General features: G+C 48.1%; 9 protein-coding genes and 1 non-coding gene across 10 annotated transcripts; 3 read left to right on the top strand and 7 right to left on the bottom strand.

Moving 5' to 3' along the window:
• Positions 1-1166: 1166 nt before the first annotated feature.
• Positions 1167-1824, top strand: P175DRAFT_0298521 (uncharacterized protein). Its single transcript, XM_040892810.1, has one exon. It carries the CDS (start codon positions 1275-1277, stop codon positions 1722-1724), a length of 450 nt encoding a protein of 149 aa, XP_040750726.1. The 5' UTR covers positions 1167-1274; the 3' UTR covers positions 1725-1824.
• Positions 1599-2349, bottom strand: P175DRAFT_0502870 (uncharacterized protein). The gene is made up of 2 exons (XM_040897490.1): positions 2041-2349; positions 1599-1910 (listed from the first exon to the last, which is right to left on the bottom strand). The coding sequence occupies exons 1-2, from the start codon at positions 2140-2142 to the stop codon at positions 1758-1760; spliced, it is 255 nt and encodes an 84-aa protein (XP_040750725.1). The 5' UTR covers positions 2143-2349; the 3' UTR covers positions 1599-1757.
• An 809-nt stretch (positions 2350-3158) lies between these two features.
• Positions 3159-3948, top strand: P175DRAFT_0298518 (uncharacterized protein). The gene has a single exon (XM_040892809.1). It carries the CDS (start codon positions 3382-3384, stop codon positions 3772-3774), a length of 393 nt encoding a protein of 130 aa, XP_040750724.1. The 5' UTR covers positions 3159-3381; the 3' UTR covers positions 3775-3948.
• An 839-nt stretch (positions 3949-4787) lies between these two features.
• Positions 4788-7413, bottom strand: P175DRAFT_0441544 (DEAD-box ATP-dependent RNA helicase DBP2; the record flags this gene model as incomplete). Its single annotated transcript, XM_040894077.1, has 6 exons — positions 4788-4993; positions 5057-5185; positions 5694-5801; positions 5854-6822; positions 6878-7050; positions 7367-7413. The coding sequence occupies 6 exons, from the start codon at positions 7411-7413 to the stop codon at positions 4788-4790; spliced, it is 1632 nt and encodes a 543-aa protein (XP_040750723.1).
• A 771-nt stretch (positions 7414-8184) lies between these two features.
• P175DRAFT_0510601 (DNA-directed DNA polymerase alpha catalytic subunit POL1) lies at positions 8185-16128 on the bottom strand (the record flags this gene model as incomplete). Its single annotated transcript, XM_040898523.1, has 15 exons — positions 8185-8338; positions 8376-8586; positions 8652-8760; positions 8825-8890; positions 8949-9099; positions 9163-9707; positions 9764-9846; positions 9948-10129; positions 10221-10276; positions 10758-10782; positions 11591-12477; positions 12530-13270; positions 13331-13888; positions 13939-15660; positions 15739-16128. 15 exons carry the CDS (start codon positions 16126-16128, stop codon positions 8185-8187), a joined length of 5880 nt encoding a protein of 1959 aa, XP_040750722.1.
• Positions 10755-10863, bottom strand: P175DRAFT_0t99. The gene has a single exon. It is a non-coding gene; the product is annotated as a tRNA-Ile (tRNA).
• Positions 16129-16504: 376 nt separating the features above from the next.
• Positions 16505-18862, bottom strand: P175DRAFT_0298284 (uncharacterized protein). Its single transcript, XM_040892808.1, has 7 exons — positions 18771-18862; positions 18501-18668; positions 18189-18437; positions 17993-18117; positions 17872-17916; positions 17664-17811; positions 16505-17611 (listed from the first exon to the last, which is right to left on the bottom strand). The coding sequence occupies exons 2-7, from the start codon at positions 18635-18637 to the stop codon at positions 16609-16611; spliced, it is 1707 nt and encodes a 568-aa protein (XP_040750721.1). The 5' UTR covers positions 18638-18668; positions 18771-18862; the 3' UTR covers positions 16505-16608.
• A 123-nt stretch (positions 18863-18985) lies between these two features.
• Positions 18986-20664, top strand: P175DRAFT_0440481 (putative DNA repair protein rad9; the record flags this gene model as incomplete). The annotated part of the gene is made up of 7 exons (XM_040894022.1): positions 18986-19099; positions 19156-19314; positions 19369-19504; positions 19559-19774; positions 19837-20411; positions 20468-20593; positions 20638-20664. 7 exons carry the CDS (start codon positions 18986-18988, stop codon positions 20662-20664), a joined length of 1353 nt encoding a protein of 450 aa, XP_040750720.1.
• Positions 20471-22216, bottom strand: P175DRAFT_0461997 (uncharacterized protein). Its single transcript, XM_040894782.1, has 2 exons — positions 21603-22216; positions 20471-21536 (listed from the first exon to the last, which is right to left on the bottom strand). The coding sequence occupies exons 1-2, from the start codon at positions 22035-22037 to the stop codon at positions 20778-20780; spliced, it is 1194 nt and encodes a 397-aa protein (XP_040750719.1). The 5' UTR covers positions 22038-22216; the 3' UTR covers positions 20471-20777.
• A 400-nt stretch (positions 22217-22616) lies between these two features.
• Positions 22617-24819, bottom strand: P175DRAFT_0494464 (putative MFS phosphate transporter; the record flags this gene model as incomplete). The annotated part of the gene is made up of 4 exons (XM_040896015.1): positions 22617-23980; positions 24048-24190; positions 24273-24440; positions 24503-24819. 4 exons carry the CDS (start codon positions 24817-24819, stop codon positions 22617-22619), a joined length of 1992 nt encoding a protein of 663 aa, XP_040750718.1.
• Between the last annotated feature and the right edge of the window lie 3071 nt (positions 24820-27890).

Below are 27890 nucleotides of genomic sequence, written 5' to 3'. Positions count from 1 at the left end.
AGCTAAGATATGGTTGTTGTTGTTTAAGAAGGGAAAGCCGCCGCTATGAAATTGATATATCACCCGTAAACTCAAAATCAGGAATGAAATCGACTGGTCCGAAGCCACTTCCAACCCAATGAGTTCCAGGTTGCTAGAACTCGATCCTTACTTAGGTGGTACTATGGTAGCCAGGTGTCCCCTTGTCCAGGTATGATCTATGGTTTGTACCGAAGACCTCGAAGGCCATCCGCTATTTCCCACTCTGGTATTCAAAACCAAGCCAGATGGCAATGCAACCATTAACCCCTTTATTGTCAACCGAGAGATACAAGGATCTGGGGAACAGTACCTCAGTGCCAGTTCACAGCTCAAAAAATTAGAAACCAAAGACAACGCCGGATAATTTGGCCCACTCAGGCCCACGATGACGGATAAGGATGGTTAAAAAAGCGCGAGTAAAGCGGTTGACGAAGAAAAATAAGAGAAAGATTGAAATCAATTATTATTATTATTATTATTTAATATTGTAGAAGAATGCCTCTGTCTGGAGTTTTCCAACGTTAAAAAAATGACCTTGGCATGATGATGGCAGTTTCCAGTCTCCTGGTTGGGTCAAATATCTCCGGCTTTACGGATTGCCAAGGTTCATGATTCAAGAAATTCACGGCTGGTGTCGGTCTCTCCACAAAGAGTCCAATCAGGCAGGTCATCCTACCTGACTCAATCCTCCCCAAGAAGTGGATTCAGTTACGGAGTAGAGAGACAATATCATCAAAAGCGAGTGAGTACCTACGTAAGTCTCGTACCAGAGTTTTTGAGCATGTGCGGCTATTTGTTGTCAAGCTTGCTCGAGGTTCCATGCATGTTCTACGGCTGCTCTAAACGTAATAGAAGCACCCACGCCTACCTTCCCCTTAACTCCATCCCTCCTATCCAATCTGATTCTCTCGTGATTTTCCCATCAGCGGGATTTCCGAATTCCGTGTAGTTGTACGGAGTTTAATGGGTCTAGTCTAGTAGTCGCTCTTAGCTTCCTCCTTACCCGAGCCATGGCCTATCAAATCTGTAACTTACTGCTAACCTTTCTGAGAGTAGCCGTATATACCGTACCATGACACTGTTCGATCTTGTTTTTTTCCATACAGGCCATTACGGAGAATTCTCAACGTGTCATGTCATGCACACAAGTTTATAGATATGCAGTACATGATAGTTAACTAACTAACTAACTAACTAACTTGCCAAGTGATATCTAAGCAGAGTGTCGAGGAATCACAATCAATCCGATCCCCATGGACTCGAAGAGAAAAGATTTGTCTTCATTAAGAGTACCGTGCAGACTTCCTCATCCAAAGCTCTCTCTCATCCTGTCGAGGTACCGGAAAGAAATTTTACCGGACTTCCTGCATCCTAACCTTAAACCAAGAGACAGTTGCACAACGCCTACTTTGGTAGGGAGGGATTTCATCCAACCCCCCTATTATCCAAGAGGGAGGTGCTCCGAAATACTCGATAGAACCCCATCACTAATCAGTCAATGCTTTCTTAGTGATATACTGTGCTGTACGGAGTACACTTGGACAGATTTCTTTCCTCGACCACCAGCCCCAGCGGCCCCTAGTCAAGCCAACGACCGGCTAAGTTTGATTATGCAATTTAGTCTCCCGAAGGCAAGGACTAACTATCATACCCAACCTTTCTCCACAAAAACGGGGGGCGGGGGCCTCTGGCTCGAAGGCTAGCAACACATGATTCCGCCTAGGGACGCGCTGACCCTACACCCCCGCAGTTGAGCCTCCCTGAAAGTACCAGAGTAACAGCTGAAGCTGCTGCTGTTGGCTGTTGTTGGCGTAATTGGCATAATTGGCACCAAGGTGTTGTCGCCGCCGTCTCCAGACGGGCACGGAAGCTTCTGATATGCGGCGGGTGTTAGTACTTCTTTCAAACTTCAAATAGGTCCTCTGATAAACGACCCCAGCTGATCATCGTGGCATTCTCTTCCGGTATGGCCCTCTGACTCTGGGGCTGGAGCTGGAGCTGGAGCTGGGATATTCGCAGCTTACCCTCCCACCAATGCCTGCTGCCTTCCTTGTCCAGGCATAGTTTGAGGAGGACCACTCGGTAGGATAAGTATGCAACAAGGACCATGAAAACGGCCATGACCTCTCTAAAGACTACTAAACAATGCACTGTAAGAATTAAAGTTCCTATCGGCTGGCTGGGGGCCTGGGGCTCGTCACCGGAGAATTATCTTCCATTAACCTCCTTCCTCTGTACACCAGATGCATCCATCCATCGCCTTTTCCGTTGAATATTCTCCGCAACCAAGAGTCTGATCTCAAGATAAAAATATACATGTCAACCCGCATGTGGAAATTATGCTAGGGAGCCTGTAACTGGTTTTCTGTGGCTAGTTAAACAATGTCTGCACCAATCTTTTTAGTATTCCACCAATAGAGGCGGAACCCGTCTGGCAACCAACAGGCACTTTACTGGACCTCGACTCGACATTTGTCTGTGCATTGAGCGCTCTCTATGGCCTGTGCCTATATCGGCAGTCATTCAAAGCCGCGCTAACTCAGGCTAATGTATTTCTTATGGTTTGCTTCAGTGGTTTGTATATATATATATGTGCAAGCCACATAGTTACGGGCATTAGAATTTGCATCTTTTAAATGTATATCTCTCCTGGTATTTTGGGTCATAAGAACCATTTTATAGAAGAATGCTGAGGTTGGTATGGAAATTTCTAGGCAAGATATATACTTGATAGCGTTCCATAAGGGACAACTAATATAGAACTCTTCTCACCTCAATAACACTAACAGTTCAGAGCCTACTACAGTGCAGTGGTTCAATTATTACACAGCATCCCCCAGTACATAGACTACAATAACGAAACCAAAGCAAAGAAGATATTCTGGATCATATCCATTGCCCAACGATATACATAGGCGTCGGTTCTCTAAGGACAGCTGAGACGAATGTATCTTTTTTTTTTTTGGAGACATAGCCCGGAGTAGTACATCTTATAACTGCCTCTCTTTTTTTTTTTTTTTTTAAGGCCCCCCCCCCCCCGCAAAGTATATCTCTCAGCCCTAGTTCTGTGTGTGTCCTACCTGCCGCTTCGTAGACAAGTAGCACCAGCAAAACAAGTACAACCCCCCCCCCCCCCCCCCTCCTTTTTAGGAGCTAGACACATCATCATACGCATCAATACCCTTCTGAATCGCATCGGTAATACCAGCAGAGAGCTGGGCCGCGATCCCCGAAAGCGCATCAGGGACCTTGGCAGTGAGAGCCTTGGACAGCTTCTCCGCCGCGGCGTACTGGTCATTCAACGAGGTCTTGGTGACGCCGCCGACTGTTGCCGCAACCACTGCCTGCTTCTTGGCCACGATGTCGTCCACAGTGGTTCCAACCTCCTTGGTCAGGTCCTGGACGGGGCCGGTCAGCGCCAGTGCTCCGGGGGTTGTCGAGCGCAGGCGCGTTCTGGATGGCTGTGGTGCCGTTGTTGATGGTTTCGATCAGGACGTCAGAGGCGGCCTTGACTGGGGGATAGTCGCCGCCGGTCCACACGAGGTGATGGCGCTGTTGAGGGCAACCACCTTGGTACCAATCGCGGCGAGGACCTGGGTTGCGGAGTTGGCGCGCTCTTCGATCGCGCTGGGCTCCCGGGTGACCTTGGTGGGTGCTGCAAGGACGGCGGTCGAGGCCAGGAAGAGGGAGAGGAAGGCAGTGGCTTTCATTTTTGTGTGGGGCCCCGATTCAGGATGGAAATGCGGTGTCTAAGAGTAGTAGTAGTCTGTGTGGTTCAAAGTGCTTCGTTGAAGTATGGGATGATCGGGGTCGAACTATGCTGGGTTAAACGGGTCTATATATACATACACACACACACACACACACACACACGTTGTATCACCTAGGCCGAAGAAAGAATGGGGGCATCACATGGACGGCTTGAACTAGGAGGTCAAGGGCGAATTTTTCGGGCATGTACTATTTGAAGACATTATTGACAAAACTTGGGTGTGGTGGATAGCTCTGGCCCAGTTTCACAACGTGTTGATCACACATTTCCAGGTCTCGCAGTGCGGAGTAGCGCTCGTGATCTGTTTGAGATTAGTATCTGAGCATATATGATAGGTGTGATGGCATCTGCGTCTTTGCCCTGGAGTCGAATGAAGGCTTTCAGAGAAGAAGACACTGCGAAGAGCCAGAAACCGAAACGATTCATCATGGCATATATCCCCGGCCAGTGCGAAACCCTAGTTCCTCAGATCCCCAGCCTGAGCCTGTTGCCACAAACTCACAGCACAGCTACATCCAAGGCCTCAGCTCAGATATAAAAGCACCTCTGGGAACAAGACTACAAGTATCGAGTTACATTACCTACTCACAGAATTAACCGGACCTTGTTTGTGTGTAATCAAATAGGTACATTGCTTCGATTGTTAGTATGCCATATCAAAGCTACACACTATCTAGAGAAGCCCATCATCCTGCTTGAGAAAGCGAAGAGTGGTACAAAACTTTTTAAACGACAGAGAAAATTGAGAATTAACATGTATCCGTGTAAAGTGTGCATGAAAATGACCGTGGGTTATTGTCCCAATTCGGAAAACCCTGTAAACTGAGTAAACCACATAAACAGTCTATCGTGAGATTGACGAACGCCGCCCATACTGAGTTACGAATGAAAAATGTCTGAAAACAACGTGAAGGTGCAAAAGGAAAGCAAAAGGTCTACCGTGGGAATAGCGGAATACAAGCTCGTGACACTGCGCTGGAGCATCAAGATCAGTTTACCAGCGACGGTTTTGTCCAAGCGGGGCCGAGTTGGACGCAGTGGAGTTACCACCACGGCCACGGCCGCGGCCGCCCCAACGACCATGGCCACCGTGGCCATGACCACCGCCACCGCTGTAGCGGACCATCTCAGCGAGACGGGGATCAATCTGCTGCTTAGCCTCAGAGAGGATGGTGACCAAATCACGAGCCTGCTTAGAATCTAGAGAAATGTTAGGAACACGAGCTTTTTTTCCAAGGGTAAAAGACACGAGGAGGAACTTACTGTCAGTGGTGAAGAAGGTAATGGCAGTTCCCTTAGCACCAGCACGACCAGTACGACCAATACGGTGAACATAGTCTTCGGAGTTGTTGGGATAGTCATAGTTCAGCACATGGGTGATGTCGCGAACGTCTTCAGACAAACTTATGTTAGCAAACAGAGCATTAGTGGAAATAGCAGCGTGGCCTATAAGCCCTTTCTCAGTCGTGAGACTAGATGCATCACTCTCTTCCTCGGATGTTCATTACAAGATCCGTTGTGGGTGAGTCCATGGGTTGGCAAAAATCGCGGTCCTAGAGCAACCTTGGAATGCAGCTTCAACAAGTTGGAAGAGAGGGCCACCACCCCCTTCTCTACCAACTAGGTCCAAGAATAGAGGAGTATCAGAACAGAAGAATAAGAGAATCCTACGTGTCTGCTAAACTGCACTGTAAGTCCAAGGTTCTCCTGGCTTGAGAACCATTTCAGGAGACCCGACAAAGCCTGGACAAGTCATGTATGCCAACATGGTTATTTTAGAGAGTCAAGCACTGTGTCACTGTCACACAGCCTCAACGCGGTTGAGGTGCTTTAAGAAAGAAGGCTGAAAGGGGGGGGGAAAGGGGAAGGGAAGAGAAGGGGGGTTGAAAATTGATCATACCAATACCACGGGAAGCCACGTCAGTAGCCACCATGATTGGGCTCTTGCCCGCCTTGAACTCGTTCAAGACCCAATCTCTCTCTTGTTGTTGCTTATCGCCGTGAATTGCTGCACGTATGTTAGCGGGGTCAGAAGATCATAGGTAGATAGGAGTACTCACAAAGGGCGGGCCATCCATCTTGACGCAGGAAACGAGTAATCTCATCAGCAATACGCTTGGTACCGGTGAAGATAAGGCATTTATTGGACCGATTCTCCATGATCTTCTCAAGGTGCTTGATCATGCGATCACGCTTCTCAAAGTCCGAAACAACCTCGACAATTTGAGTAATACGATGGTTAGCAGACAAGTCCATGGAACCAATGTTGACCTGGATGTAGTCGTTGAGGAAGTCGCTCGCAAGCTGGCGCACTTCCTTGGGCCAGGTAGCGGACCACATGCACGTCTGACGATCGGGGCGAATCTGAGAGATAATCTTGCGAATCTGGGGTTCGAAACCCATGTCCAACATACGATCGGCCTCGTCAAGAACGAGGTAGGTGACACGACGAAGATTGGTACGACCAGCTTCCAGCATATCAATCAGACGACCGGGAGTAGCAATGCAGACCTCGACACCACGGGAAAGATCACGGATCTGGGGACCTTTGGGAACACCACCGTAGACACAGGTGTTCCTGATGCGGGAAGACTTTCCGAACTTGGTGATTTCAACCTGAATCTGGACTGCCAACTCACGAGTAGGGGCGAGAACGAGGACGATAGGGCCATCTCCAGGCGCAAGGAGAGGCTGAGCATTAATGTGAACAATCGAGGGAAGACAATATGTCAAAGTTTTTCCGGAACCTGTTTCAGCGATACCGACAACGTCGCGACCGGATAGAGCCATAGGCCAACCTTGAGACTGAATAGCGGTAGGCTTGTCGAAACCCTGGGCCTTGACCTCGCTGAGAACGTATTGAGGGAAGCCAGCCTCGTCGAAGGTCTCAACAGGACGGGGGACATTCTTTCCCTGCACGGTCATTTCAAACTTCTTACGGAATTCATCAACTTCGCGCTGAGAACGATTGGCGACATCGGGATGTTCCTTATAGAAGGACTTCTCGAACTTGGGCAGTGTATCTAGATCTAGAAAGGGGTTAGTGTTGAATTCGCTGGTTGTCAAGCACGGCATAAAACTTACCCCATTCTTGCTTCTTGAGCCCGGCTCCCAGATTAGACATGCGGTCACCACCGGCACCGCCGCCGCCCCGGCCATAGCCGCCACCGTAGCCACCTCCATAGCCTCCGTTACCATTGGAGTAGCCGCCGTTGGAGTGGCCGTTCGAGTATCCACCACTACCACCTTGTCGGGAGCTAAAATGAAGAAAAATATCAACAAGGGTGCTCTTGGAAAAGGAAAAGTTTTTTTTTTTTTTTTCCTTTTTTTTTCTCCTTGACAAGGACTTCAAGCTGATGGGTAGTGGTTGGACTAGAGGATCGTGGAATACTAGTGTTGGTTCTCATAAAGCGCAATGCACTAGAGAAGCAACCACATATGTACTAGGTGACAATCGACTGAACACCCAGAGCACTGGTGCAGTCCAACATACCACAACACGCATGAAATCCGCCAAGCGCATATCCTCGTGGGTTGCTAGGACACAAAAAGATAGAACATAAAACTACTTACCGATAGGACTCGCGCTGGTAGCCGCCACCGTTGCCGTTGTAGGACATGATGGGGATTGGAAACGATGTGTTTTATTGTCCTTCGTGGCAAAAGAATCGGAATCTCAACCTGCGAAAATGGAAAACACCAGTGCAGATAGAGAGAGGGATGGAAAACAAAGGCAAGGACAGGAGGAGAATAAAGAATCTCCGATGAATGAGAGAGAAGAGGATGATATCAAAACAATATCAAGAGAAAAATACGAAAGAGAGAGAGAGAGAGAGGCGAAGATGGGGGGATAAAGGAAGAAAGATTTTTGGGCGGGAGGCAAAGAGAGAGAAAAAAAAGAAGAGGAAAGAAGGCGCTGAGGCAACTTTTTCGTTTTGGGATTAGCGCAGGGGCTAAATTTTTACACCGCCGGGGTTACGTAAGCCGAACCTCCAGAGGCGGTGTGGCCCAACAAAATAGGGCCGCATTTTGAAAAAATACTGGTGGATATGGGGAATAAAGTGGTTGAGTGTGAATCTAAGTAGTCCAAATGAATTTTACCACTGCTTCCTCAGCCAAATCTACCGCAAGTGCTGCGAATTGACGAACCTGAACACTCATCGCCATCTTGATGTTCTATCATCTGACTTGCCACGTTACTTTTTGACCGGCAGTATTAAAGTTTGGCGCTCGATTCATGGGTTCGATGGCGATTTCCTTTTTGGGTACTTGCTCCAGTTCTGGATAGCATAATCAGAGAAAACCGTCTGCGTATGTAGGATTTTTCTCTGTATGCCTGCTCCTACTAGTAGTAGTACCACTACTACACAGTAACTAAGTAGGGATCTACCTCACGAACGCGCATTGCCAAGTCCCATATCCCAGAAACTGATTTCCAACTCAGTTGCCCTGATAAAGATCTTGATCAGCTCTTCCATCCGGGAGGGAGAAACTTGTCGCATATAGGTTTCCAACAGTTCTGTAGAAAAAAGCATTAGACATAGCCTTTGTGTATTCGGAAACTGCAGATTTCTTACCAGACCCCAACCGGACGGCCTCAGTGTAATCTTCCGCAACGTAATTTTCGATCCATTTGAAGTACCGGTTGCCTTCTCGAAGCGTCCCTGCGTTGTTGTACAGTCTTTGGGCTATGGCTCCATACCCGATCAAACAAGGTGCGAGGGCTACTTGCAACGCTAGCCAGTCATCTGATTGACCAACATCTAGGATATATCTGCTATACGCTGCGCAAGCTATTCATGTTTTTGTCAATATACAAGGGCGAAATTACAAAACGCAAAAGGGGATGGATGTCTACCAATGGTTTCTGGTGTTTTCTCCATCTGATCTTTGGATATCCCAAAAGACGCACAGTAATCCAAGTGTAGTGCGGTTTCTCGTTGGATGTGCAGGACAATTTTGGCGGACTATAATGGCCAAATTAGTTGTGATACTTACAGAGACACATTAGCTTTGTTTGACCGGACTTACAGCAGCAATGGTTTCCATGTCTTTCCCCTTGTAAGAAGCTAGGGCGTTACTCCGAGCAAAGTGAATCTGTATGGAAACCCTTTAGTTATAACAGATGTGAAAACCCTGCAAAATGTGTACATACGAGGTAAAGATAATCCTGGACTAGATATTTCTTGAATTGTTCCAAGGGAAGTGCGCCACTGGCCAACCCCAAAACAAATTCATGTTCGGTAAACCTCTTCCAGACTGGTTGAACATCAGGGCGGTCCAGGATGTATTCCACGAAACGTCCACTATATAGGTTGATCAGCTGTCTGAATTGTGCAGAAAAGGGTATGAAGGGTAGACAAGCATACGGTGCAAAAGGTAGTGAGTGCATGGAGTGAAAATGGTTAATCGGTCCACTTCCTTTTCCAAGACTAAAGCTGGTTTTAATTCCTGCCTCGACGAATCTGACGGCACTGCGGACAGCTCTTGTCATATCTTTCCCAAGTGCCAGATTGGCTGCGATGGCAGAGGCAAGGGAGCAACCGGTGCCATGGGTGTTTTTGGAGATAAGAAAGTCAGTCTCAAATAAGGTAACATTTTCACCGTCATAAAGGATGTCAACGACTCTCGCGGCCTCCTCTACATTGTGCGCAGTTTTGAGATCTTTAGTGAGAGGCAAGTGGCCACCCTTGAGTAGAACAGCTTTGGACCCAAGACCATGGATTTGTTTTGCGAGATGGATGACTCCATCAAGACCTTCCGGGTCTGGAACGTCCACACCAGAGTCTTTTAGGAGAAGCTTAGCTTCTGGGATATTAGGAGTGAGAATAGTCGCGAGAGGGATCAATTTCACTCGCAACACGCGAACAGCCGCCTCAGGCAGTAACTGGGATCCGCTTGTAGACACCATCACCTGTTCCAATCCGACATTAAGAGACAAGAAAATAAATCACAGAACAGGAAAATTACCGGATCTAGCACTACAGATGGAATCTGGTAAGAGACAAGTGCATCTGCAATGATATCAATTGTCTCCGCGGACGAGAGCATTCCTGTACAATGATTAGCCCAGCACATAAGATCGTCAGAGATACTTGGAGGTAACAGAAACAGGAAAGGGAAGCCCCCCCCCAAAAAAGGCGCAAAGCCATACCAATTTTGACAACATCTGCCCCGATATCTTCAAGGCTAGCGTTGATTTGCTTCTTAACAAACTCGGGTGGAACGACAAAAATGTCTTGCACCCCAAGAGTGTTCTGAGCGGTGAGCCCAGTAGTAGCTGTGAGGGCATAGCATCCATGTGCAGCCAGGACTCTCTGATCAGCCTCTAGGCCGCTGAATCCGATATACGTGCATTAGCTTGCTGTGACCGAAGGTAGCTGATCCGTCAAGGTGGTGTGGAGGGGAAGTGAGGGGAATGACTTACGCGCCGCCGGAGCTGTCAGAGCCTGCAATCACGAGAACCCGTTTCACTGACATGATCTTGAATTCATAGGTGTAAAACTAGACTAGTTCAGAATGGGAGTTGCTACTGAGCAACTATAACTTGATGCCAGATATTCTCCAGGTTGTTCCGGAGAAGATGGAATTCATCCCGATTAATTATTATCGATAGAGGTGGGGCATAACTTCGGACCCAAAGAGTCTAGCGTTGTTTGTGTCATATATTTGACCTCGACGATACCAAGTTAATCACAGTAGAAAAATTCAATCTCAAGCATATTTCTATTTTCAGTCGTTTGTGGTCAGAAACTAGACAAGGTGGTTGTTGGTGGTTGGTAGTAGGGGAGAAATTCGAAGCACTCCGGTTTTGGCCGGGATATAGAGCGAGAGAGAGAATACATACAGAAAACGAACCCAGGGATCTAGTAAAATACCTAGTTAATTAATTACTCGAGGTTTAAACGGACAAGAAATAAAATTAAAAAAAAATAATAATAAGACGGGCATGAAAAAAGCATACTCCCGGGGAGGATCGAACTCCCAACCTCCAAGAGGCACATATAAGTGGTACTTTTGATACCATGTCATATAAGCTTGGTGCTCTAAACCGATTGAGCTACGGGAGTATATCCTCTATTAGGAAATCTCGATGTGTGATATTTGACTCAGTCTCCTATTATAAGCTTTTAGAACCATAAACATCGGTTCGTCTTTGAAATGTCAAATAAAGATGTATTTTAGTATCTAAGTCACGAACTCGGATTTGCCGTGTATTTTATTCTTCTACAAGTATTTTAAAGGCTTCTCTCGTCTATTGGAACCTTTTTCGCCTGGCCAACTTACTGCAGCCTGCACGCTCCCCAACTAGATGTTCACGAGTTTATCAAGGGCAATTCAGCACTTAATACCTCCTTCACAGATAGATCTCACCAACTTACTTCAACGCGTTATATTGAGAATCTCCAACCTGGGATATGCTGAATATAGCGAAGAGTGTGTGTGTGCCTCGACAAGTTTCTGCTAAGATCTGGAGCCGTCACGGGAGTATGAACTCAGCATTGTTCATATAACTCAATTCAAACTATCATTCATATTTAATCAAGTGACACTTATCCCATCATCACCCAACCCTAACAAAATACGCTAAAACAGTAAGCAAAGACACAGTAATAATAGAACCAGAGCCAAAGTCGTCCGGCTGGAAGAGTCGCTATGTGCAGACGTAAAGAACACACTATCCATCCAAGTAAAAAGAATCAAGGCAACATAAAACGGAACAAATTATCCATCTCGACCCATTGGCGTCCGCACTTCTTCAAGTATGCGTCCACCACTCCCTTAACCGTTCCAAACCGTATACGATTGAACTCGACGAGAGCAGCAACGCTGTCCTTCTTCTCGCCACTAGCTTCCTTTTCTGCCATTGCTCGGGCCTTGTCCACATCCCAGAGGCTGGCAAAGTAAAGAAGTTGATTGTACATCTGTTTTTCACTGTACTCGTACGTCATCTTCCCAAGACAGCCTTCAGCATGGCCACGGGGTCCGAGACACCGGTGTCCATAAACACTCATCTGGCGGGTACGATTGCCGCAGGCAGAATCGTCGCAGACGAGCCAGCCCTCGTAGTATTTGGAGGTCTGAGCCCGAATCTGAGACTCCAACTGCGCAACAATCGTCAAAACGGTGAATTGTTTCTGGCAGGCTGAATTCGGGCAAACAATGCCATGGGGATTGCACATGTTGATTGATACTGCGAGTCCCTCGAAGACGGACCGCTCTTTGCAGAAGCGGCAGGTGAGGGTCAGTCTAGCAGCATTTTCAAACCGAATGGAGTCGGGAATCTGTGACTCAAGGGGGAAAATTTCTGCATTCTGCTGGCTGTTTGCCACGGATGTGTTGATTTGGTATTTGCGAACATCCAGTCCTAGGCATTCGGCCAGACGAACGGCATCAGTACCCGGGATGGGAGCACAGAGACGCTCAATGGGAGGAAAAATTTGTTTGAGCAGGTAGAACTCAACATCTGGTTTCAATCCCGAGTCCGCCTTGATCACATCTTGAAGTGTGTATGACCTTTTGGCGGGAGGAAGAGACGATGTTTCTGAGTCTCCAGAGGTTACCACGTATGATATAACGTCGTTTGGCCGTATGTTTTTGCCGCGAGCAAGTTCGCGCAGTGCGACTTGAACTGGAGGCATTGATTCCTTGTTTGGATATTCTTCGGGCTTCTTGGAAAGTTTCTGTAGAGCGATTAGTTAGGAACCCAAGATTTGAACAAAGCCAAGTGCATACTGTGTAAATCACGTATTTCTGGACAGGGATCGTGAATTCTCGCATTTTACTTGCTAAATCACGCAAGTAGTCATGAACCCGGTTGAGAACTATTTCCTGATCTTCCCCAGAAAGAACCTCGTTCAGAAGCTTTTGTGAAGCCTCCTTCGACAAGGCGCAGTATTCACGTCTCTTCATATCCAAACCCTTGACTTCGAGCTTATCAACGTATTTACCATCTACTTCCGTCATGTTGATGGCAGCATACTTCTTCTTGGCGTGCAGGAGGAGACGGCGGAAAATGTTATCGATGTCAATCTCCAGCAACCGATATCGCTCATTGACTGATTTTTTGAACTCCTCTCCAACCTTTAGGGCATCGCTAATGGTGTCCATGTTTGTGTTGATCATGACAGAGTCAGTATCACCATAAATGACCCGAAGCTGTTTGCTTTCTGCCAGTTCCTTGGTGCTTCGAAGAATCTCACGACCCTTAAAGGTGGTAAGCATTGCCAAGGGACGAGCGTAGAAACGACTTTGCGTGTATCCCAAACATCCGTACATCGAGTTGGCAGTCAGCTTAAAGGCGAGCTGCTTAGTGTCCCATAGTGCGAGCTGTTCAGGGGTTGCGCGCTTGTCCTTCATGAGCTTTTTGACTTCCCGTCGACGACCAACGAGGGTTGCAATCAGCCGCGGTAGGATACCCTGCTCAGCATCTGAGGGAGGGACCTCTGGGACCTTCTCCTCATTTTCATTTTCAGCCTGCAAGGTATGTCAGCAAGTTCCAGGGGAAGAGTGAGGGGGTATTTAAGAAAAACCCACCGATGCCGTCCGGTCCACCGTTGTGAAACAAATGTTGTACTCCTGGATAATACTTGGATACAAGCTGTTGAAATCCATGACGAGCACGAATCGGTCGTAAAGCCCCCTCTCGGGTTCGAAAACCAGGCCACCCTTGTACTTATCTTTCTTTTTCTTATCTGCGGAATCTTCATCATCCCCTTCCTGGATCCTTTCCTCTGCTTTTTGAAGCTTAGCAGAATACTTATCAGGACAGATGTATTTGTTGCGATGGAATTCATGAAGCAAAATGTACTCGTTCCGCTCAGCACGTGTACCACTCAGGGTACGTGCCCAAGAGTTTCCAGCAATGTTGGTGAGGACTTTGGTCAGGGACAGCATTTGAAGGCGTAGAACTAGCGCAGCAATAAAGTAAGTATCTGCATCGCAGTGATTCACAAAGTTTATGAGCCCATCCTTTGAGCCAGCCCAAGTCTTCAAGGCAGCCTCAATATCCAGATCTTGTCTTGCATTTCCCGGTCCGAGGTAAAGATTACACATTTCGGTCAAGCTCCAGGATTGGCACTTCATCATAAGCGACTATTAAGTGTTAGTAAATCTTTCCTTAAAAATAAATAAGATATTCTTACCTTGCCCATGTCATTGGCGACATCGCACATCAACCTTCCTGCTATCAAGTGCCTCTCGGTGAAGAAACCCCCTCCTCTATTGAAGTTTTTGGGCCATTCACCACGCTTTAATCGACCGATACGATGCCATCCGGGTGTTTTCTTTTCCTTAAGTCTGCTCAGGAAAACACTGAGATCGACCTCCTGGAGTTGATGTCCCATCAGAACATCAGGGTCCATCCTCTCGAAAAGTGCCAAGAATTTGCTCAGAAGGAACTGCTCGCTCTTTTCCAGTATGTACGTGCCTCGTTGCTTTCGTACTTCAGCCTCGAAATGCACTGGATACGAAGAACCCGAAGGGCGCATGACCGTGAACGTCTTGCAAGGAAGTTTTTCTGGGGGGGTGGTATCGGTGAGGGATACATTCTCGTATACTCTGGCGCTTGCTACCAAGATCTCCTGTTTGTTCTCTTTCACATTGAGCTGCGTTCTAAACGAAAGACTCATCAGTGTAAGCGGAGGTGCCTCGAGGTTCTCAGAATCAGGAACGGGGGAGATGAGTGCTGGCTTCGTCGTCTGGCATTCAAACTTGCACCATGAAGCATTGTTGACTGCCGAGAAATCCGCTTCTTCAAATTGAAGCCAACAAGGACCCATGATGTTCTTCCAGAGAACAAACTGCTCAAACAATGAGGTATTTGACCCAAAAATATGAGAAAATGTTTCTCCCTTGGTATCCATCGGTAGTGCCGGCTTGTCATAAGGATAGAGAAGCTTCAGATACTCGGCCTTTTTTGGTACACCAGGTAACTCGAACGCATACTTCCGAGTGCATGGTTTCATCTTGTGCATGCCAACTCTAAGCCTTGACATCATCGCATCAACCTCATGGTACATGTCTTCCATATCTACTTCTTCATCCGTGTCTCGCCCATGTTTGTGTCTATAGTCTCTAGGGAGAAAATAAAGCTTTCGGAGGATGCTATCGACTTTGACGAACGCACTTGCATAGGAGCCATTTTGCTTGTTCTTCACCTTTCCGAATAAGCACAAACTGCCGTTGACTTCCGTGTAGTCGAGCCAGAACATGCGTAGGCTCCCATCCTCCTCCACCACATCCTTAGGGCTTAGTTTGCCGAAGGAGCGTGGCTCCGATGCTGGGCTGTTGAGGACATTCAATTTATCACGTACATCATTCCACGAGGCGTTAACTTCCGCTCCTGCTTTCATAGGAGAAGAGCTTGCGGGCATTGGGGGGTATAATTCCTTCTTAAGGCTGGGGGTAGGCCGGCTTCCGGCCATGTTGACGGTTTTCACACCTGCTTCAAGATGACCAGTTGCTTGGGTAACCTCCATCAGATCATTATCGTCCTCCTCAGGCTCTTCCGCCTTGATAGGCGCCATGTATTTTCTTTCTACTGCTTTGCTAACCGGGGATGAAGGCATGGGGTCGCTCATTGGGACGTCGTCGTCGTCGTCTGCGTGAAGGAGCGGTCCATCGTCGTTATCCAAATTCAGCGCTGGCTCTGAGTCACCCGGGGATACTGGGTCGCTATTTGCGTCTTTTGTGATACCTTTCGGGGTGCGCGTTCTGTCCGATAGAGGTGGGGATAGGATGCGAACTTTTCGACGGGTTTCGGACTTCACCACATTATGCTTTGGAACGTGTTTCGAAACGATATTGGTATCGACCTCTCCGAGGAGATCAGCCATAAAGGCCTCATCTTCCGCTGTAGCAACAGGCTATACCAAAGTTTATCAGCACTCAATTCTTCCAGGAACCTCGTGCATCGTCGTCGTCCTGTTCAAACTACCACTCACCTTGGATTTAGGAGCGGAGTTTGCGCTCCCGCTATTGAAGTATTTGGAGATCCCGTTATTAATTTTCTCCTTTCTCTGCTTCTCTTCTTCGCGCTTCCTCTTTGCAGCCTTGCCTCGAGCAGGCAACTCGTCATCCTCGCTGTTGCTATCGCCGTAGCGCTCGCCCCGTTCATTCCAGACTTCTCGGCCATCGTCGGCGTATCCCTCGCCATTGTCATCGACAACGAAATCATCTTCGTCAAGCCGATTCCGGATGATTTTCTTATATCCTTCGTCGTCGACTTCCTCGTAAATGTCGCCTTGTTCTTCGACCTCATACGTCGACAGGCGCTTCTTTCCTGCAGCACGAAGGGCCTTCAGCTCCGCCAATTTAGCTCGAGCTGCAGCCATTGTTCTTTATATTTTGCGTTACGCGGATGACATGGGCATGGTAAACGTGAATAGAAGTTTGATGAAGCAGGCACAGTAGACTGACGCACTGACTCTTGATTTGGGTTGTCCTTGTTGTGTCTTGGGGAAGGGATAACACCATTTCATTGCCTCCGATTCGTTTGTGGTGTCGCGCCGGATGGGAACGCGTTCCGGACGCGGTGTGGACGCGAATCCCGCCAATCCACATTAATTAGTTTTGCATACACTAATTACAAGAAGAAGGAATTTTGAAGTTTGAGGAGGTCATGATCGATCTCTATGAATAATGCTCAATTTGCTCAAGGCGAGTTATTTTCCAAAGTCCTTTCCTAATACCCTATGGAGTACTTCCTAGAGTCCTCATCTGCCCCCCCCCCAAAAAAGACCACGACAAGCTATTTATTAATCGTAAATTTCTTCGCCAGAACTGGAGTCGCTGGGTTCCTCTGTAACTGCTTGTTAGTCTTGTCTTTTCAAAATTGAAGATATTGAGTGCAACACACCTTGAACAAGTCCAAAGTCAAACACACGTTGAACAAGTCCAAAGTCAAACGACCCGTCTAACTTGGTTGCCAGGATTTCACGAATCAAATTCTGCGCTTCTTCCGGGAAATAGATATCTGACGCTGCGTTCAGTATTGACAAACTCAGACCTCTGTTTCCAGGTCCCAACTGGGTGATAAAGTCGAGTACCCCTTCCGCTGTGAAGTTACTGAGGGCGTAGATAGCCAGACTCTGAAGGTTTTGCAAGCACAAAAATGCGCTCCATACAGAGTCGTCGAAGGCCTCACCACTAATCCACAATCTCTCTAGACGGGGAAGAAACGGTGTCAACGTCATAACATGGTCCATCGTAAACCAGTCCGATACGTCTTTGAGTTCAAGTTCACGGAGATCCTGGAGTCCGATGAGGGCTTGCACAAGCTTCTCATTATCCTCGGGGGTTTCGCTCCCTTCTCCTTGTAGATAAAGCACTTCTAAGGATTGATGGGTGCAAACCGCATCGAAAAATCCACGACTATTAGCTAACATGTAACCCGCAAAGGATAGACTGGTCAAATGAATTTCATTGTTCGCGAGCACTTGTGTAAGTAGTTCAGCATCGTCAACGAACTTTCTCAGATCCAGACGTTTCAATTTTTTACAACTTCGTATCCAGTCGGCGACTTGGCCGATAGTAGTATAGAACTGGTCGTTCCAGGTAGTAGGCATCGAATCTGTCAATGCCAAAACTTCTAGTTTTGGAAGTTCTGATAGTGACGGGAGTTCTGCAATTGCCTCAATATCAAGGTATGTTAACTTCAGTTCAACTAAAGATTCCCTCTGTGTCCCTAGGGCCTTTATTGAGCGCGAGCCCAGGTGGGAAAAGCTAAGCACTTCGAAGTACTCCAGAGAATTGGGGTGAAGTTCTTTGAATAACTCTTCTGCATCAGTGTCTGCATTCTGCGGGGCAATGCTTTGCCTGGAGAATGGCGATTAGCATTTGAGAAGTAAAGTACGACACGGCATTGTACCAGCTGTAGATTCTGAGCTGCTTAAATTCAGGGCAGTGATCATGGATCTTCTGGCCGGCATGCTGTGAAAGCGTAGATCCTGACCAGACAGTGAGGGCTTGCAGCTGTGGTGATCCCTCTATCCATTCATTCAATGTTGTCGGTGCGACTAACCCAAGTCAGCTGAGCACGACGCCACTTGGTTGAATCTTTAAAGTGCGTAGCCTACCATTGCATGACATGCCGCGTATGGACGAATTTCTCTTGACAATGGCTGGAGAAGTGAGCTATAAGTCATAAAGACGGTCCTGATACTGAGCTGCAGGGGTTGTAAAAAGCACATAACTAACCAGAGCCAAGTTTTATCTTGATCCATTCGTTATCAGGCAATGTTCTCGGAGACCGACGACGCTTGTTGCCCTCTGATACATACTCCTGAGAAACGTAATCCAGGAGCTCCGGAGTGAACAGCTCACTATAGGGTATTAGAGAGAGCGCTAACATACAAACATATTACGGAATATTGTAAAGAGGATGGATACGCACTCTTTGACATCCTTATTCGAACCGAGAAGGTCCCCCAGATCATCAAGATCTAGGTACCGAATGTACCTATGATAAGGTAGATAAGTCTGGTCAAGTGTAGACAGTAAGATAGAGCGCCAAAGGACGATCCATTTCCTGATAGTGGGATCTTGTTCTCGCCTAAGAGAAGCCAAACTTGCTGCTGGTCGTCGAGCTCTGAATTGCTCGTCCTCGGTACCCCCGCCTCTTAAAGGCGAAGTATCATACAGCCTGATGGCGGGAGTAAGCAGATGGAAACGCGTGGGATCCATCGAAAATAACCCATATCCTTACCTATACAGCACGGATAGTGCATGCTCGGTGAAGCATTTGGATGCTAGCGCGCATTGATACAAGCTGTTGTAGTCCTTCTCATCTCCCAAGACATCCAAGATCATAAAGAGAACGTCGCTGGGTAGCGTAACGGCCATTTTCGCGACAGAGGTACAACCACCTCAGGACCTAGTCACACCACACACACAATGCAGCTCATCAGCATCTATCTTGATGTTCCAAGTAGCTTTTTAGAGGTGATGGATATCTTGTGTCGATGAAGCAACATACCTTCCATCGGTGACGGTGCTTATGTAAACACGCGTCCTGGTGCCTGGGGCATTTTGAACGTGACAAGACTTGGACTTCACAATATTCACAAACACAAGAAAGGAGAAATATGTACGAACACCAAGGGCTGATTGTACATCAGATGGTTTAAACCGGAGGAGAATCTCTGGGAAACAAAAACCTGCAGCCATAGCATTTCTCCACCGAGAGAGCCAATGACCACCTTATCATTCTCGCTCCTCCCGGGGGCATTATTACGGTTGCATGATGCCCTGACCTGTCTGGCGAAATTTAGCGATACTGTATCAATTGAGGCTGAATATGATCTGGTACGTGCGGTGATAGTGGAATCTGACACCTGGAGCCTTTTCTAACGATATCCTAGCTTCGGCTGAGCACTCTCAACACAAGCAAAACGGCATATTCTGCATTTGCATTTGGAGCCAATAGCTTCTTCGAAAGCTATTCCTTTGGCATAGTTAGAAATGTGGGCAACTCTAGGTCCCTGCGCCCAAATAAGTTTACTTGCCAAGTATATCTGAAAGTAGGCATTCCCTAGAACACTGCTTACGATTCTTCGCCCACTAACATTCATCAGGCACTGCTCTCCGTATTCAAAGGGAGAACAAGCGGCCGAGACAAAGATACCGCAGTTGAACGTTGCGTTTTCGAGCTTCAGGAGGACTTGGATGAGACCGAATGTCGGCTCATCATCAAGATGATATGCGGGCTTGGTTAGTAATTTCTAACCTTGTTCGGTTTTAAGTCTGCTCACCGTGTCTTTCTAGGTGTCATTAAGTCATACAAGCTCACCTATGAATCTACAACAATCCAACATGCGGTATTTGATAGGTCAAAAGCTACCAATGAATGGAGTATAGAGCCGAAGTTTCTGAAAGAGATAACCGATCACTTCAGTCCTTCGGCAGAGCAACTAGACATCTATTCAGAAAGCACCAAAGCTATCTTTACAAGCTTTACGACTAAAATTACTGATGGAAAAGGTTTGCTTCTTGGCGAGTTTTATGTTTTCTTCATATCCATTATACTGATTTATCTGCTGCAGAGATCCTCAGGCAACCGGTGCACACCTCAGTTGCCATTGACAAGAAGGATTTCGAATATTTCCTAGCTGAGGACAGTCTCCACGTTGCCATCAGCTTAAAGGACTTCAAAGCAGTAATATCCCATGCTGAAACTGCGCAGGTGATGATTGCTGCCCGATACACTCGTCCTTGCCGGCCTTTGCAACTCGCTTATGAATTTGAGGGTGTAAAATCGGAGTTCACCTTGATGACAACCGGGGAAGCTGGTCCGGAAGATATTAGCTCTTCTCGACCGGTACCGCAACTATCGGCCAGGCAAACACCGGCGCTGGCAAACACTACTAGTCAAGCGAATAGCACAGCCAATACAAGGCCGATGCCTCCTCCTCCTCGCAACAGGCCCATTCGTCCACTCACGGGGACTTCAACGCGAGGACCCGAGCCAAACACTCAGACAGCATCCCAGCCGCCGCCGCCGTCGATCCAATTTGATAGTCTTTTCGTCCCAGCGGACGATGACAGGCAATGGGATGTACCCAACGAGGACGAGGATGAAGCCGAAGATATCCTGGGTTGGGACGCAAGCGCTGATCCGGTACGACGTCGTATTACCTGCGCATCGTCCTCGTTGGTCGCTAACATGACGTTCAGGATAATTTCGATAGCATTGGTCTCCGCCTACGAGATACTGAGCCTAGCTTCAAGGGAGGCAATGAGCAAATGGACTTGAGTCAGGAGGCAGAAACGGGTATTCCGCCAACACAGCGCATGTCACAGGTATGTTGCACCCGTTCACTTCAAGACTGGGCTGACTCTCGTAGCTGCACGGACTTGGCCTCTTCGACTGAGGGCCCTTTTTTAAATCTGCCTCACCCCAGGTGGTGTAGATTGGGAGCGGCAAGGTTCTGAGAAGGGAGGTTATGGCAAAGCAACCTTCTTGGACCACCCGTTCCCGGCGACATTATGAAGCCATAATCCAGCTAGTCGCACAACCCGCCCCAACATCAACCGCTTCAACATCGTTGGGCAAAGAAATCCGACTATACACACCGTTGACATTCCCTTGTGCATCCGTATCGGGACCACAATTGCCATGCTCACCCCAACCAAACGCCACAACAGTCGGATCCTCTAGCAAAGCAAGAACATGCTCACTACCCACTGCCACCTTTCTGGCTTTGGGCAGATCCGCGGGTGGGAGCTGCCCACGATCGTTTCGTCCCCAAGCATGGACGGACAGATCTCCTTGATGTACATAGACACCATGCCAGCTAGCATCCATCCTCACATACCCCTTCACAGTCTCAGAGCTGGGGACGTCAGACAGAATATTCCATTTATTCCCAGCAGATCCTCCCAGGACAGCGAATTCCCCAGCATCCCTGTCACCACTTAAAACAGTAAACTCTCGACCGCAAGTAGCGCCTGTGACGTGAAACGGGATCCCCTCAATCCTCATCGGCGACCACACGATCTTCTGCGCCACAGCAGAAGCGCCCAGTTGGCCCTTCCTCGCGGCGCCCCATCCATACACCTCCCCATTCGACAATACCACAACGGTATGTCCCATCCCACTCGCGATACAAACAATTCTTGTGCCCCGGGGCGGGAAATCCCGAATCTTCATGCCCCCTGAAGCAAGAGAAGCCCGCACACAGTCCTTCCCCAACCCTAGCTCTCCCTTGCCCCCAGACCCAAAAACAAAAACATTCTCTCTCTCCTCCTCCTCCTCCTCCTCCTCCTCCTCTTCCTCTTCCTCCTCCCCATTCTCCATATTGCCACCAACTCCATCTAATAGTGACGATCGCGTAACCAAAAAAGTCCCCTCCCAAGTCGCCGACACACCCTTGAATGAAGTAAACACTCGTTCCACCCCCCCATCACATACCTTAATAACAACCCGCTTGAACACCGAAAACAAACACCCGCCATTCTCATCTTCCGGGTCCCACCCACACCTCCCATCCTCGTTACAACCAGCCGCATAAACCGCCCCATTCTCAAGCAGGAGAAGAGTGTGATTCCCACCCGCGACAATGCGTGTAATTCTCCTCCCGCTTCCGTGGTCTAGCGGGCTGGATTCCCCTGCTGATAACCTCCCTGGTGATTTGCCATCGCTTTCTTCGTCGAAAATGCATCTTGTCGGGATACAAACATCGTCTTCATGCCCGATGCCTAATTGGCCGGATCCATTTGAGCCGAATGCAAAGAGGACTACCATGTTGGGTTGCTTGGTTCCAAGCACTCTCCCTTATGAGGGGGTGTTCTTCTGATAACTTTCAACTTGGCGAGACTGTCTTATTTTTTTTTTATTTTTTTTTTTGAATCAAGTTGTTTAGTTTGATGCTCAATTGGTTGTAATACAGGGAGGTTAAGCATGGATGATGGGACGTTTTAACTTTCTTCGGCATAACTGGCTCACCGCCTTTTTTAATGGTTGGGTGGTGGCAGAAAAGTATTCTCCAATCTCCAGAGCTGCAAAAGAGCTGCATGGTCAAGTCTGCGAGTCGCAAGGATCACTTATAACTCAACTCGTTTTTGGAGATATCAGAATATTTACGAGAGTGTGGAACCATCTTTTGGTATTGAGAGTTTCAGTACTAAAATATATACCTGGGTATTTATATATGTTTGTGAGTTGACATTTTGGCTACTCTACTAGCCTCTTTCAATGAACGAAAAAAAAAAGAAAAGAAACAAAAAGAGGAAAAAATTAAACAGGTAAAATCTTCATCAAATATAAACACGTCGAATGAAAACAAATTCAGGGAGGGGTATCAGGATGTCCAAAGCGTGTTGCTTATTTTTCATTTTCAATAGAATCTTCACTGGTCTCGTCACGCTGGGCGGCAGGAGGGAGGGCAAAGTTATCGGATTTGCTAGGCTTGTCCATGCCACGGAACATGGGGCTTGTGCGGTGGAAGTAAGCGTGGACGTGGCCGGAGAGGAGGCTGTCGTCGGTGTCGTCAGCCAGGTCGGCCTTTTCCTTCTCGGCGATCTTAGAGCTCATAGCAGCCTCCCACTCAGCACGGTACTCCTCAACCTTCTGCTTGTAATCAAGCTCAGCATCATAGTACTTGCCCTTGCCACGGAAACGTTCCCAGATGGAAAGATGCTTGGGGTGGACAGCAGGGCCATGGTATTCGGCCTCACGGCCCTCGCGAAGATACATCCAGCGGCGCTCCTGCTCCTTCAGATCCAGACCGGTGGTATCGGGAAGGAAGAGCCAGGTCAAGACAACACCTCCCAGACCAAACCAGGGAACAACATAGAACTTGGTTTGGGTATCAATGTAGTTATATAGAACAGAGGCAAGGAGAGCACCAAGTTTGCCAGCAGCGGCAGAGAGACCGTGAGCGGTGGCACGGATGGGTGTAGGGAAGACTTCGGCAGCAACCAAGAAAGTGACCGAGTTGGGTCCAAACTGGTTGAAGAACGAACTCAAGAAGTACATGGTCTGGAACTCCTTGATGTGCTCTGGGGACTTATAGTAGTCAAAATGGAAGGCAGGCACGACAAAGAGAATAAAATCCATTAGGAAACCAATGATCTGCATCCATTTACGGCCATATAGCTTGTTGTCGATCATGAAGGAGGCAAGGTAGTACCCGCAAAGTGACACACCGACATTGACCAAGTTCCAAAGCCAGGTAGGCATGATGGAGGTAGAATGAGGGCTAATAACCTTGATAAACTCGGATTGGAAGAGCTTGTTACCATAGAAGAAGACATCATTGGCAAACCAAGTACCAGCAGTAGCAAGAAGGCGGAATCCAAAGTGCTTAAAGGTCAGACGGAGCGAGTTGAAATCGTAACCAGTCACAGATGCCTTCTTCTTGGCTGTGATGAGCTGCTTGCTAGCAGCCTTCATGTGGTAAGCACGATAGTAGACGAGCCACAGGGTTCCAACAGCAGGAATGGCGAAAGAAACGCGGTAGGTCCATTGAGCGGCGACGGTGGAGTAAGAAGGATTGCCGCTGCCGTGGTGGAAGCAAAGCAGCAAGATGATGAGTAGGACCTGGTTAAAAAATTGACCCCAACCCTGCATCAAGAAAGCGCTGGTAACCTTGCGGCCACGGTGAAGGCGATCCTCCTTGGTAGAAACTTTGCCCGATCCAACAGCATTCTCCATACCGCTAGTGGCGGTCATAGGATATTCACCACCTGTGGGGGGGGGATTAGCGTGGGAATTGAAAGAAACTATGGATATCTCATATCACTGGGCACTTACCAACACCAATACCGTAGAAGAACAGAGACCAGGCGTAACAGATAATCCAGCCGTTCTGGGTGACACCCCAGGCGGCCGTGAGCATCAGCAGACCGACAAACATGATTGTGGCATCCTGAATCAAACCCCATCGTCGACCAATCCTGCAGAAAACTCTGGTTAGAATCCATACATTTGCATATTCTAACATAGTTCAGTTTTGTTGTTCCTATTTGATAGACATACCAGTCACCCAAAACTCCGACCAAGATCTGACCAACGATAATACCACAGATTTCGAGGTAATCGATAGCGTGGATCCACTGAACGTTACAGGTGGTGTTTTTATCCCAGCAAGCAGGGAAAGCAGCCTGGAAAAGAGGTTTCAGGTTTCCAATAGAGAATAGCACGTAACTAGCAGCAGGAAGGATTCGTTAGCATCTTCAGGCGAGACTCTTTTGGAGCGCGAAACTCACCCTTCCAAACCCAGACCAGCACCAGGCAGGACCATATTTCGGAAATAGTACGAGACGGGCGACAGAGGATCCTTCTTGACCATGTCCCAGATTCCACTAAGCTCGCGCTTCGCCTCTCCCGCATCGTACGAACCCACAAACTTCATCCTTCTCAGAATGGACAAGTCGGCCCAGTAGGTGCCTTCTGGTGTATAGCTGTCGGAGGGACGAATAAGAGCATCAAAAGCCCCCTTCTCATGGATGTCCATGTCCTCCAAGGGCTCATGGGTTCCCGTCATATCGGGCCCATGAGGTGCACGTGGACCAAAATCAGCCATCTTGTCCCTAATCTCAGCAACACACACGTGTGAACCTGACGGACGCTCTTGGCCTCGAAGACAAGAGTTTTAAGAAGGCGTTCGGGGCGATCTAAGAACGTCCCAGGAGAGTTTTGGGGCCACGGATTCGTAAGACGAATGTGTCGAGGCGTCACAAAGTATGCAGGCCAAGTCGGAAAGGCCAGGGTGAGGAATATATAGAAAAGAAATCTGGTGGGAGGCGGCAGAAGAGGGCAGCCAAACTGTTGCTCCGACCCAGGCCCATGTCCGAACGGTGGCGTGCGATAAGTCAGTGGGTGGGCTTTTGGCTAGATCCAACGTAACAACGGGGAGGGGAGGTTCCACTGCAGATAGAAGGTGCCCAGGTTTCAACTGGCAGAAGGCGGGGAGGTGACTTCTCTACCCAGACTCTGGTCAACGTGGTAGGACTATTCGTCAAAAATGAAGAGCTAGGATACGAGTGGCCTTAATCAGGCAAATTTGAACGAATATCATCTGGTTCTTTTTGCCTTCCATTGCGTTCATTCCTTTTTTTTTTTTTCCTTTTTTGCTCGCGTGAGGTGTGAGAGTCTATACTAGACTACATCCCGGAATTATCGGGCATGGGGCCTAGTCCGGGAGGGACTTGCGGTTTTTTTTTTTTTTTTTTTTTTTGAGTTTTTCTTGGCAGCGGAACCACATTTACAATTGCGGAAATATAGATTAATTTTGGCCAATCATCTTTGCACGTGGTGGCAGAATCTGAAAAATATCTGAACCGATCCTGCAAAGATCTACCTCCCACCGCCTTCTGCAATCGGCCCCCCCCGGTTGCAGTGATACCAATCAGGCTCGCCAATTGAGCACGGGGTCAAATGACTCCAGACTACTTGCGTCCGCAGAAGTTTGATCCCTCCACAGCTCTCTGGCCGCCAACATCTCGGACTTTTCCCCTACACACGCTAGAGAGGAAAAAGGAAGGAGGTCGAGTGACTCTTCCCTGCGATAATGGCAGGCTTTCGCGCTGCAATCCCAGAGTGGTTAGGTGCCCCCGTATCCCGGCCATGGGGGCATGGACTCTCTGGATATGCAGTGTATGTGTGTGGGGGGGAGGGGGAATGGAGTATTCCAGGCTGATTCTTACTGGCATGATATGAGGACTGCCTACGGAGTATCCAACTGAATCGGATGTTCAGAATTTGATTCCTTGCATGATGGCTGCTGACATGGGATAATAGATTGGTGATAATGTGGACGGGGAATAGGAGCAGACTTTTTAGCCCGTTTTATCCGGACTTGGCCAGTCAAATATTCCACCGGTTGAAGCAAGATCATCGCGTCACAGAGTTAGTTATTATTGTCGCATACCTACCTACCTTCTCGCCGGGCCGAAACTCGTGGTCACAGCCCGTCTCTCACAGTGGTCGGTTGGCCCAGAGAGAGACAGCATTCCTTCTGGTGCAGTGAGACCTGTTTTTGACCATCGGTACCAATGATTACGATATTCTATGATAAGGTTGTCATGATTATTTGCCACTATTAGAAGAGCTCTCTTGGATCTTGATATTCTTGGCATTCCGGGAGCGCGTTTCTAATGGTCCTATTACCTAACCTACCGGTATTGCTGGACAACGATGTTCTTGTTCCTACCGGGATTGAAGGTTTCCGCACGTGGTTCCATCCCTTGCATCTCATAGGACGATGGAGCTGGCGGCCTTGCCCCTGATATCGCATACCTAACCTAACCCTCGCTAAGTATCTAGTCGGTATCAACCAAGAACCAACACCCCTATAGTTAACTAGTTATAGGGACAAGCTGATGCATTATTTTTCCTGCTTCTATCTGGTTAATTCATCCCCGTTTCATTTTAGCTGCGTTATCATGATGTTGAGCGGCACATGCTTTCCGTTCTACCTACGGATAGAATCTCACATTGTCAAACAATACGAAAACTCTCTTTACCAGGCATCCTCGTGGATCCAGATGAGACAGCCGTCGCGAATCAGGCAATTATCAGCGTCACTCCTACCCCTTGTGAGGATTGTATGTCACAACGTCACCACCTGTTCTGGAAAACAGTCTAAACGACATCTCATCTTACATGAACAGGCCAGTCAAGTTCGACCTTGAACAAACGTGGACAGGTGTTCTGGGAACAGGCTGGTCTTGGCACCACCAAGGCCTGAGCCACTCGCCTCCAAGCAACGTGGCGGAAGGCTTCGCATGGCTAGGTTCTCGGAGCTTCATCCTGCTTAGCCGGGCTTGGCTACTTAATCCCTCTCCAAGAGACTTGATTGGCAGGGGCGATTATTGCTGACGTCGATCGAGGGCTGACACTAAATTAGAGCGTACATCCTTTTCGAAACTGGTGGCCTGCTCTAGTTACGCGCTACGGGATCGGCTCCTGGCCCCCCCCCATTTTGCCCGTATTCGGTGAATCCGAGGGATGGCGCTACCTGTTTCGAATCTTACTCTGTAAATTCGCGCAAAATAGGTCAGCTTCCATCTTACGCGATAGTTTGATGATGATAGTCACCATTACGTCTTGCAGCCACTCCGAACAAGGAATGTCGCCCGTCCGCATGGATCATGTTCCCAGGGATCTATTCGCTCTTACTTGAGTCTTGTGTTCAGTTCGCTGCAACCTGCAGGCTGCGAGTGACTTTTCTCTGGGATCCTACTTGGACCGGTTCTATTAATATCGAGGACCCTTACCTTGGGCGGGGCCATCATCGTGTACAAACTACAAATAGTACGGAGTACCAGCTTCCAGATGTTAGGTCTGATCGAACCTGCTTTAAGGGGTCACACTTGTCCATTTACCCGCTAGCTCCAAATTAGTGCAGCCCTTACTCCGTACAGCCTGCATGAACGAGCATGTGGTGGGGTAAGTTGTTCACAATTGTAGCCGAGCTGGCTAAACACCTTGATGCAGAGAGACCAGAGTACAAGATATGTAAATTTAGGAAAGGGGCTGCGTTACCCCGTACTTCTGTCTTATCCAGGTGGCTGTCAATGCGAGCGATCGTGAATGGGGCAAAATGCGCATCTCCTCAACTAACTATATATATGGGAATCTTAGCACCAACCT

The sequence above is a fragment of the Aspergillus ochraceoroseus genome (genome assembly GCF_002846915.1).
Source record: "Aspergillus ochraceoroseus IBT 24754 chromosome Unknown P175scaffold_6, whole genome shotgun sequence".
Classification (NCBI taxonomy): domain Eukaryota; kingdom Fungi; phylum Ascomycota; class Eurotiomycetes; order Eurotiales; family Aspergillaceae; genus Aspergillus; species Aspergillus ochraceoroseus.
Note: the sequence above shows the minus strand (reverse complement) of the source record. Positions and strands in the feature narration are given on the sequence as shown.

What these genes read in the sequence shown, in the direction of transcription:
- P175DRAFT_0298521 (XM_040892810.1), top strand. Translation starts at nt 1,275, where the DNA reads ATGGACTCGAAGAGAAAAGATTTGTCTTCATTAAGAGTACCGTGCAGA.
- P175DRAFT_0502870 (XM_040897490.1), bottom strand. Translation starts at nt 2,142, where the DNA reads ATGGCCGTTTTCATGGTCCTTGTTGCATACTTATCCTACCGAGTGGTC. An exon ending in GGCATTGGTGGGAGGGTAAG is followed by an intron (nt 1,911 to 2,040) that starts CTGCGAATATCC and finishes AGAAGTACTAAC; the next exon opens with ACCCGCCGCATATCAGAAGC.
- P175DRAFT_0298518 (XM_040892809.1), top strand. Translation starts at nt 3,382, where the DNA reads ATGTCGTCCACAGTGGTTCCAACCTCCTTGGTCAGGTCCTGGACGGGG.
- P175DRAFT_0298284 (XM_040892808.1), bottom strand. Translation starts at nt 18,637, where the DNA reads ATGGCCGTTACGCTACCCAGCGACGTTCTCTTTATGATCTTGGATGTC. An exon ending in TCGAATAAGGATGTCAAAGA is followed by an intron (nt 18,118 to 18,188) that starts GTGCGTATCCAT and finishes AATACCCTATAG; the next exon opens with TGAGCTGTTCACTCCGGAGC. An exon ending in CAGCTCAGAATCTACAGCTG is followed by an intron (nt 17,612 to 17,663) that starts GTACAATGCCGT and finishes GCCATTCTCCAG; the next exon opens with GCAAAGCATTGCCCCGCAGA.
- P175DRAFT_0461997 (XM_040894782.1), bottom strand. Translation starts at nt 22,037, where the DNA reads ATGGTAGTCCTCTTTGCATTCGGCTCAAATGGATCCGGCCAATTAGGC. An exon ending in GATCGTCACTATTAGATGGA is followed by an intron (nt 21,537 to 21,602) that starts GTTGGTGGCAAT and finishes GAGGAGGAGGAG; the next exon opens with GAGAGAGAGAATGTTTTTGT.